The following is a 10,312-nucleotide window of genomic DNA, read 5'->3' on the forward strand; positions in this document are numbered from 1 at the left end:
TATTGCAAACTGTTCTGAAATGCTTCGTTAATTACCTCTCGGATTCGCTTGAAATTACAGGGGGTACTCTGAAGTTAAGATTCTGGTACTTTCTCCAAACGACATAATTTCTGCAAGTGTGACGATTTAGGAGAAAACATAGGCTGTATAAGCGCCAAAATATAATAATAATAAATGAATTAATAATCAGGTTTACAGGTTATACTCTAAAACTTAACAACAGGCTATCCACTGATGTCCGTAACCTCACTCGACTGCCTCATGTTGCACCGTGTAGTCCTTTAAGTTTAAATTACTGTCTGTGATTTTCATATTGTAAGCCGCTGATATTTTAGATACCGGAACTTTCCTCTGTGGGAAATAGGTAGGTATGGTGTAGCTATATTAAGTGGTTTGGACCAAAAGTCCCCATATTTGAGCACAAAAAATAAATAATAATAATAGTAATAATGCTTTTGTTGATGTTCATCTATTTGTTTTCTTCTTTTATACACCCCAACTACACCAATAGAAGTGAGTAGTAGTAGTAGAAATAGTAATGAACTCTAAAAACCAAGAATGGGTAGTAACCGTTAACCATTTGTTCATTTTTGAACATATTGACGACTGTGTGTAGGAAACAATTTTTTAAAAAAAATCATATATTTGAAATTAACAGTAACTTTCGAAATATATATAAGGCAAAGCATGTGGTTCATTATTTCTCTCTGAAATTTAGTAAAGTAGAAGAAAAGTGGCATACAGCTGAAATACTCATTAGTACATCAATGTACATGTGTCAGTACAGTGAGATAATACAAGTCCCGCACAACTGTCGAACAACACGTTATCACACAGTACAAAATTTTCGGTGGACATAACACGCTCTACAACTATGAGATTATCGGAGTTTAAGTTACTGCTGCAGTGGATCTAAACAACTCATTTTCCCATAGTTGTACGCTTCCGCTGCATACGCTGAGCATGACGTACGAACGTCATGGAAATACGAGCCAATAGGACACGCCTGATCTTGGAGTAACACGTCATTCTAGTGGAGTGCATACCCGGCTGATAGGGAGTGATCTCGTCAACGTCGTCTCCGTGTCCTCTCGGGCATCTGTCTCCATTTACCTCCAGATGCTGTAACTCGTTTCGAACCGAACAGTTTCTTTATTGTTGTCCATACCTAAGCTCAACTTAATATAAAAGGTAAGAGCTCGCCTTAAATTTCTTCGAAAGTAGACCGCCCGAATTCAGCTTTCATTTACGAAGGAACAGGAAGTAGGTTAATGCTACATTCCGTTAGCTAACCCGGTGTCGTTAGCATGCAGATGAGTGCCAGAGAAGTAAAGAGAGCCGGTTTTACAGCGAAGATTAATAAAATAAGGCCAACTGTTAAACTAGTCTGTCTTCTATAAACGCCACTGCTGTTATGTTGTGTTTTGGCTATCAGCATACAAAGCGTAAATAAGCATTTGAATGAGTACGAGTTCTGATAAAGACCAACTCTCACTGGTGGCTTCGTTGCTTATAATACGTGGCCTGTGTGTTGTGTTGAAATCTATTCAGATTCATAAAATTCGAAAAGTTGCTTAAAATTTTGACTTTTCTTTTGTTTTTTCCATATTTCCTTGTACTTTGTTTAAAAAAAATAATTTTTTTTTAAAAGGACAATCTTTTCCTCATTCCAAACTTGAATATGTCATTAGATTGTGCGGGGGCTTTTTAGTTTCTTTGCCTTAAGCATTGCAACCTTAAGCGGTCAGGTGTAGTAGTAATAGAGTTGAAGAGAAATTCGAGTCATTAATTTGGTGACAGCATTAATAAAAATAAAATACACAGAAAAACAGTATTTGCAGAAATTAGTTGTCATTCCCAAATATTACACTCAGTAAGGAAAGTTTGTGTATGAAGTGCATTTTGTAAACAATGAAAGTGCATGCTTTCAATAATTTACAACAATAGATCAGTTAATCAAAGAATAACAATAGCCTGCATACCTAAACTACTGCAAAGTGGCTTAGAGCAATACAACAAATGAGTAAAAAAAACCAATAGATTTCCCTGTGAATATAAATTAGTTGTACAAGTTCATCTTAGTTGTGTGAATCTATACTACCTTTTCTGTTTGTTTTATGAGATGAGAATTTTCTGGACCCTGTGCTGTCAGTCTTGGCTCTGGGGTATGTTGTAACACATAAGTTAGTTGGCTGAACTGGGAAAAAATTACAACAGATAATGTAATGTGTAAATAATAAAAACTCTTATATAATTTAATCCACGTTAAACACGTTGCATGCTTTTGCAGTCCTTTGATGTTTATTCTTGACTATGCAGCTTCACATAGTCATGAGAAAGAATGAGAGTATACAGTTGCTACAACAGCATGCTTGGCAATGATTTGCAAAAGGCGTCACCAATTTTTCAGTGACGTCCGCTAACAAAGGTAGAGCTTTAAAATACCTGCAGGATTCCTCCGCACTCTTTGAAAACTTGCTGGTCAGGTTTTCTAATGTTAAAATTTGTGCGTCATGCTTTCGAAAATCCGTTCCTTTTTATAGCACACGAGAGAAAAGATCACAGGTATAAAGAGTAGACGCTGACTGCAGCTAGCAGAAGAAAGCCAGTACACAGCAGAGAGGGAACATCGGAAGATTTGGAGTGGTACCGTTTGGATTACCACTTTCACGCTTATTATTTTAATTCTTCAGCGGGACTGATAATCTCACTGTGTTATTTTGGGGGATCTTTTCCTTCTGAAGATCAGTGATGACAACCTACCAGGAGTTCATTCAACAAAATGAGGACAGAGATGGGGTGAGATTCAGCTGGAACCTCTGGCCCTCGAGCCGCCTTGAAGCCACCAGGCTGGTAGTCCCTGTCTCCTGCCTCTTCACACCTCTCAAAGAGAGGCCCAACTTGCCACCGGTCCAGTATGAGCCAGTTCTTTGCAGCCGGGCCAACTGTAAGGCAGTGCTCAACCCACTATGGTGAGTTTCACAGAAAAACAGTACTCTAGCTTATAAAGTGTATCCTTTTGAATGTTTATTTTAATCATGCGTTTTGGTATATGTATGTGATATAATTTCCTTGACTTTTAGTATTTTAGTTTCATCATTTAAAGCCACAGATGTCTGTTCCTGACATTTATTTACTAAAGTGTTATATTTGCAAATGTAAATGTGAGTGAAAGGAGATGCAGGGATTTGAATTTGACTTTTCTTCCTAACACATCAGCACTTCTAAATGCTGAGGTGTTCTTAGTATTGGGTGTGGTGCATGAGAACTGCAAACACTAAATACACCTTGTGTATATTTCAGTCACAGCCACGCTTATGACAATTAGATACAACCTCTATTTTCTTACTTTTATTCTTATTTTTTACAGTCAAGTTGACTTCAGAGCAAAAATATGGGCCTGCAACTTCTGCTTCCAGAGAAACCCTGTAAGTACTGTGGCTGAGAGCATAGTTTAGTCTTGCTGCTATTTGAAACATATCGCTGCCAAAACGTGTCTCTGCATTCATAACTTAATGCTGATGAACTACATTCCTTTTTTAGGTTGGTTAATCTTGATATCTTTCTGTGTGCGTGTGTGTGTGTGTGTGTGTGTGCGCAGTTCCCTCCCTCTTACGCAGGCATATCAGACGTGAACCAGCCAGCTGAGCTTATGCCACAGTTTTCTACAATTGAGTACATAGTACAGGTAAATACTGCATACATGTCTGCACTCTGACCTTAACAATTTGTATTAAGTCCAGAAGATGTAAGGTATAAAGGTCAACATTAACAGTTTTCAGTAGTATCACATATGTTTTTTTTAGGGATGCCTTATTTTTGACAGTGACAGATGTAATAACAGAAAAGTAGACCTAAGTTAAATTATACAGGTGGCTGTAATAAACATTTTAAATGGTAATTAAAAAAGCAAAACCACTTTGAGCCTGACGTCTGTTGTGGTTGGCATTTGTAACAATACTACTACTAGTTTATAATGTGTAGTGTATTCAGAAAGTATGACTATGAGCTTCTGATGTTCACATGCCATCTCTGCTAGTGCCGGTAATATAGAAATATATACGAAGCAAGCAGCAAACCACACAGCACCACATGAAAAGGAATGCATAAACAATAGTCTCAATTGTTTTTCACTATGTGATTATGACTGTTTGGATACAATGTGATTTCATCAGTTTTTGACTTTAGTCTCCTGCCTCTTTACAGCGTGGTCCTGCAGCTCCTCTCATTTTCCTGTATGTGGTGGACACATGTTTGGAAGAAGAAGATCTCCAGGCTCTCAAGGAGTCTCTCCAGATGTCTCTCAGTCTGCTGCCCCCCAACGCTCTTGTGGGCCTCATCACATTTGGCCGCATGGTTCAAGTTCATGAGCTGAGCTGCGAGGGGATTGCTAAGAGCTATGTGTTCCGAGGCACCAAGGATCTTACCGCCAAACAGATACAGGTAAGTCCAGCCAAAGGCCTTTGGTAGTCTGGTGTGAGTGACACACTTATTAGGGGGGAAAAAACAGCAAGTCCATTTAGATTAAAAAGTACAAAAAACAAGGTTAGCTATTGTTAAACGTGTAAAACCTTTGCTTTTCATTTCAGGAGATGCTGGGTTTAACAAAGCCAGCTGTAACAGGACAACAAGGTCGTCCTTTGGCCCCTCAGGATGCTGCTGCCACTTGCAAGTACGTCGGAGCACAAACAATTCATGTTTGTCAGTTGATGGTTATTGTTTACAAAAAAAGCAAAGCACTTTTTTTTTTTTTCTAAAACATGTGCGTGTGTGTCTTATATTCAGGTTTCTTCAGCCTGTGCATCGAGTCGATATGAATCTGACAGATTTGCTGGGAGAGCTTCAGAGAGACCCGTGGCCTGTCCCTCAGGGTAAACGGCCACTCCGATCCACTGGTGTTGCGCTGTCTGTCGCTGTCGGCCTGCTGGAGGTACGAAAGACTAAAAAATATCTCATACATTAAGTGCATACAAGTGATGCTGTACTGTCAATAATCTGAAATGGAACACATAAAGCCATTTATGATCACAGAAACAGTCATTTACAAGGTTTATCTACAACTAAAGCAAATACAGTAATTCACAGCAACCTGAACTTTAGCTTCTTAAAGACAATTGTGCCACATGTACCTCTTCCGAACAGCACACGCTGTCTGATAATGATCAGACAAACAGTAAATATTCTCTGTCCGTTCAAAGGCTGTTACCTATTTGCCTTGTGCTTTTTTTTTTTTTCCCTCCACTGTCAACCACCCTTTTTGTACTGCTAATCTGTGTGGTTATATAACTGATAGTACAACAGAACATTCCCCAGCTGTACTAGAATACATTTTGCTCTTTCACTGACTTCAGATTCACTGATTTGTCTTAAGGGATATGACTAAATGAATGAGTCTTTTATTTATTTATTTTTTTCCATGTAAAGGAGAACCGCAAACAGCTTTTGGCATCAAGTATCAGCTGGCTCATTTGTTTGTTCTCTTTGAATGATAACTCTTTGTCCCTTTGATAAATGAATCAGCCTTTATATAGAATGTGTTATCAAATACAGACATCATATTTAAAACAAATTCCTGCTGCTTGGTGGCTACTTGGTTGAGTTCCAAATATTTCACTACCTCAGACCTTCCCAGACTCTTGGACTCTGGACCTCACTGTTGGAAGAGTTGGTTATGAAGTCTGCCCTTTGCTTACACGTGTTCCTTGAACCATTTATTCTAACTCGTTCCCTTAATTCAACATTTATGCTTTTATGGTTCATTTTCAAATGGACTGGTTAATGATGTTTTATTTTGTGATGTAAATTCCACTTGCACATATTGGTTGTTATAAAAGCAAAAAAGTTTTGACAATATATTTTACATGAGATCGCAGAGTTGCTGAATGTTAACTTGGGGTATAATGATACTTGCACTAACTGAAGTCCATTTCCTGTCTCCTCAGGGTACATTCCCCAACACAGGGGCTCGTGTGATGCTTTTTATTGGAGGACCACCCACCCAGGGCCCTGGAATGGTGGTGGGAGATGAGCTGAAAACTCCAATTCGTTCCTGGCATGACATCCAGAAAGACAATGCTCGCCATCTGAAAAAGGCCACCAAGGTAAGCATGCAGTAGTACTTGTATTTGATTGAAACCTTTCCTTGCATATTACATAAATTTAACGTGTTTGTTTGTTTTTCACAGTATTATGAAGCCTTGGCCAATCGTTCAGCAACAAATGGCCACAGTATTGATATCTATGCCTGCGCCCTAGACCAGACTGGACTGCTTGAAATGAAGTGCTTATCTAATCTCACTGGGTAAGTAAGCACTATTTATTACATTCATTGAAGGTGTGTAATTGCATTAGTATGCCCTTTTAAAAAATAATTAAGAATCTTGACAATTTATTGTGCTGTGTTTCAGGGGGCACATTGTGATGGGAGACTCCTTCAATACCTCATTGTTCAAACAAACCTTCCAGAGAGTCTTTAGTAAGGACTACAATGGTGACTTCCGCATGGCCTTTGGAGGTGTCCTGGAAGTCAAGGTAAAGGCTTGATTTAGTCCTTTGAGTTATACGTGTGATTACTTTCTATATTGGGATTTGTAATGATAGAACAAAGGTAACATATATTAGCTGTTGAAAACGTTAACTGTATTTCTTTCTCTGTCTGGCTTTATAGACCTCGAGAGAGCTGAAGGTTTCCGGTGCAATTGGACCGTGTGTTTCACTCAACTCAAAGTCTCCCTGTGTATCAGAGAATGTGAGTGACTGACCCAGATATGATTTGGATTCTTTACTGTCATGTTGAGTAATCTGGGATATTTATCAAATTGCACTCTCTGTTTTGTGCAGGAATTGGGCATTGGTGGCACCAGCCAATGGAAGGTGTGCGGTCTCAACCCCTCCACTACTTTGGGCATCTATTTTGAAGTTGTGAATCAGGTAAAATAAGAACTTGAACCTCAGCATTTTAGCTAGATAGAATTACAGTAAGCTGATAAGAGTGGAAATGTTAGGACGCCAAACAATGAATAGTTGTAATGAAGAATTGTGGCTTTGTTTAGTAAAAGATTCTTCAAACAAAGGCTTTTTGTGTCTCTGTATAGGTTTTTCTTTTCTTCTTTTTTTCCCCCCTTTCCCAGTAAAATAGAAATGATTGTCGACTGCATTCTTACTGTTTCTACTGTTTTGTGTTTGCAGCACAATGCACCAGTCCCTCAGGGCGGACGTGGGGCAGTCCAGTTTGTAACCCAGTACCAGCACTCAAACACACAAAGAAGGATACGGGTCACCACCATCGCCAGGAAGTAAGACTCCTTATTGTTCATCTAAATTGATATGAAACATGATTAACTAGACTGCACCTAAAAATGCGCTTAAATTTGGTATGTTCTTACCAAACCGGTTCCTCTTAATAAAGATAATGTCGGGTGTGTAAAATGATGGTTTAATGAGCCTCCAATGCACCCAAGAGAATGACAGCTGCCACCATTTCATTGTTCATCTAAATGGATGTGAACCATGGCCAACTAGACTGCACCTAAAATGTACTTAAATTTGGTATGTTCTCAATAAAGTAATTGCTGGGAGTGTAAAATGTTGGTTTAATGAGGCCAAGAGAATGACAACTGCATAAATATTTTCCTCTCTAGAAAGGATGTTTGCATTCCTGCAATTTAGACCAACGCCTTTGAGACCTGTTTGCATGTGCGTCATGTACACCACACCTATTCTGACCTCTGCTTCTCTGGTTTCTTCTATTCTTCTTATCTCTATCCCTCCCATTCTCTTTCTCGCTTCTCTTTCTTTCTTTAACTACTCCAGCTGGGCAGATGCCCAATCTCAGATTCAGCACATTGAATCATCCTTTGACCAAGAAGCAGCTGCAGTGCTCATGGCCCGCTTGGGCGTCTTTAGGGCAGAGTCTGAAGAGGGTCCTGATGTGTTGCGTTGGCTTGACAGGCAGCTCATCCGCCTGGTAAGTGACACTCCTACCTAGCAGCGTTTGCAACATGTTAACAATACATAGTTGGAATACTTCCGATACCCGTGTTGTGAATAGTGTTGATATTTATCTATTGTGACTCCTGATGTGAACGTCATGCATGGTACGTATTTAAACCACGTTATCTTGTTCCTTTGTTTCAGTGTCAGAAATTTGGCCAGTTCAACAAAGATGATCCGACATCTTTTAGACTGTCAGAGTCTCTGTCCCTCTATCCACAGGTAATTTCTTTCAAATGTAGCCATTATTATGATTATCATACTCCCCCCTAATTTAATTCAGTTATGCTGGAATACTCTGCTAGGAAAAACAATGTGAACATTGTGTGAACATTTTTCTCTCCTACACCTACAGTTTATGTTCCACTTGCGACGGTCACCATTCCTGCAAGTTTTCAACAACAGCCCAGATGAGTCTTCCTACTACAGGCATCACTTTGTCAGGCAAGACCTGACCCAGTCCCTGATCATGATCCAGCCCATCCTCTACTCGTACTCCTTCCACGGACCACCAGAGGTCAGCCTCATACGCTCAACACTATCATCCTATCATCAATGTTTTGTGTTACTCACTGGCAGCTGAACAGCCAGCTCCTAGCAAAAGTGTTTATATTTTTGTTGCTAAATCGTTGTGCATTGTGTCATGGATGTGTTACAGCCTGTGCTCCTGGACAGTAGCAGTATCCTGCCAGATCGAATCCTGCTGATGGACACCTTCTTCCAGCTGGTTATCTACCATGGAGAGGTAAGGCAGCAGATTTTTCAACAAATTATCCATTAAAAATGTTATTTTATATGCTTAAACTATTTACACAAAACTCTGCATGTTGTGATGCATTTGGATTTTTTTCTCTTTTTTTGTTCCAGACCATTGCTCAATGGCGAAAAGCAGGCTACCAAGAAATGGCAGAGTATGAGAACTTCAAACAGCTGCTGCAGGCTCCACTGGATGACGCTCAAGAGATCCTACAGACACGCTTCCCCATGCCACGCTACATTGACACTGAGCACGGAGGCTCCCAGGCTCGCTTCCTGCTCTCCAAGGTCAACCCATCGCAGACCCACAACAACCTCTATGCCTGGGGACAGGTACAGTATTAAAATATACTGTTTTATTTGCATTTGCATTTGAAACGTTTGGACTGAAATTCTCAACTAGCCTGTTTTGTTTTTAGTTTAATGAAAGGCACCAAATTTGCAGTTTTACTATAGTTATATCTTTTGCGCTACATTCAAATATGTAAATGTAAAATTCTCAAATGTAGTGGATTTGTCTCCTGCCTCATGCATACATTTTTTTTTATTTTCCATAAAGTTTTCATTTCATCTATTGGTACAAGTATAGACTAAAATCCCAGGATTGACTTTAAGTCTTCTGAGACATCCACCCTGATTGTTTTTCACCCACAGGACAGGCAAACTGTCAGTAAATACAGGTCTTGGATAAGCTAACCTGTAGAAGATTGCAAGCTGAAAATAGCACTAATCTCTTATTTCCCAAGTCAAGGAAGTGCTTTGTACAAATACTGCAAGAAAAGGAGAAAATCTACGGAAGTCTGAGAATAGGATTATCACCAGAGCGTGGTCTTGCATAAGCCAATCTTCAAAGCGGGGCATTTTGCTCATTAAAGTGGTCAGAGTTATGTCGTGATGAGATGTGTTTGCAAAGTGAGTAAATCACCATTTTTGCTCCTCCCTTGTTCCAATAGGAGACAGGAGCCCCAATCCTTACTGATGACGTGAGCCTGCAGGTCTTCATGGACCACTTGAAGAAACTGGCTGTTTCCAGCTCAGCATAGAACTCGCTATTCCACCTCAAAGAGAAAAGAATTGATACAGCATTTTTCTTCCATCGGGATCCATTAACATTTCTGCAGTTTTGTAAAGGAGCCAAACCGAGACAGTCTACTGTTTGTGCTTGTTTCAGTTTGCTGTTTGGAGGCCAATGTGATGTTTATACGACACAAAAAAGGGTGATGGCACATTGGTATATTAAAAAAAAAAAGATAGTAATAACATGTCTACTCATTTTCAATAAACAGCTTATTTATGAGAAATGTTTCTAGTTCTCCTCAACCAAACTGTCCTCATATCAATAATATCCCTACTTCTGTTTAATATTTGGTATTACCTATGAAATGCAGAATGATTAGACTAATACTTTCATCTTTTTTTTTTATAAAATATGTATCTACTGCATCAGACTGTGTATAAGGTTTAATAAGATGATTATTTGTGTCTGCTTTTGTCTATAGCTAAATTTGACATGTCTAGAAATGTTTTCATTAATAAATTATAATGGTACCACTTGTTTAAAAAA

The 10,312-nt window shown here is 39.2% G+C and overlaps 1 protein-coding gene across 2 annotated transcripts; it reads left to right on the forward strand.

Annotated features, from left to right (window-relative positions):
- The first annotated feature begins 1,013 nt into the window (after positions 1 to 1,013).
- Positions 1,014 to 10,312, forward strand: sec23b (SEC23 homolog B, coat complex II component). 2 transcript variants are annotated; one of them, XM_005924982.3, is made up of 19 exons: positions 1,014 to 1,191; positions 2,745 to 2,972; positions 3,371 to 3,428; positions 3,602 to 3,688; positions 4,207 to 4,443; positions 4,590 to 4,672; positions 4,786 to 4,930; positions 5,943 to 6,101; positions 6,186 to 6,301; positions 6,408 to 6,531; positions 6,668 to 6,748; positions 6,841 to 6,930; positions 7,189 to 7,295; positions 7,813 to 7,966; positions 8,137 to 8,214; positions 8,348 to 8,509; positions 8,651 to 8,737; positions 8,860 to 9,081; positions 9,702 to 10,312. In XM_005924982.3, the coding sequence occupies exons 2-19, from the start codon at positions 2,752 to 2,754 to the stop codon at positions 9,789 to 9,791; spliced, it is 2,301 nt and encodes a 766-aa protein (XP_005925044.1). In that variant the 5' UTR covers positions 1,014 to 1,191; positions 2,745 to 2,751; the 3' UTR covers positions 9,792 to 10,312. The 2 variants fall into 2 exon arrangements, with proteins under 2 accessions (XP_005925044.1, XP_042077548.1); XM_042221614.1 differs by lacking the exon at positions 1,014 to 1,191 and having other exon boundaries at positions 1,198 to 2,972.

This window comes from Haplochromis burtoni, unplaced genomic scaffold, assembly GCF_018398535.1.
Source record: "Haplochromis burtoni strain Fernald_Lab_line unplaced genomic scaffold, NCSU_Asbu1 Contig_70, whole genome shotgun sequence".
NCBI lineage: Eukaryota > Metazoa > Chordata > Actinopteri > Cichliformes > Cichlidae > Haplochromis > Haplochromis burtoni.

Coding starts and splice junctions, on each gene's coding strand:
- sec23b (XM_005924982.3), top strand. CDS start 2,752: ATGACAACCTACCAGGAGTTCATTCAACAAAATGAGGACAGAGATGGG. Junction 4,673..4,785: donor GATGCTGCTGCCACTTGCAA/GTACGTCGGAGC, acceptor TCTTATATTCAG/GTTTCTTCAGCCTGTGCATC. Junction 7,967..8,136: donor ACAGGCAGCTCATCCGCCTG/GTAAGTGACACT, acceptor CCTTTGTTTCAG/TGTCAGAAATTTGGCCAGTT.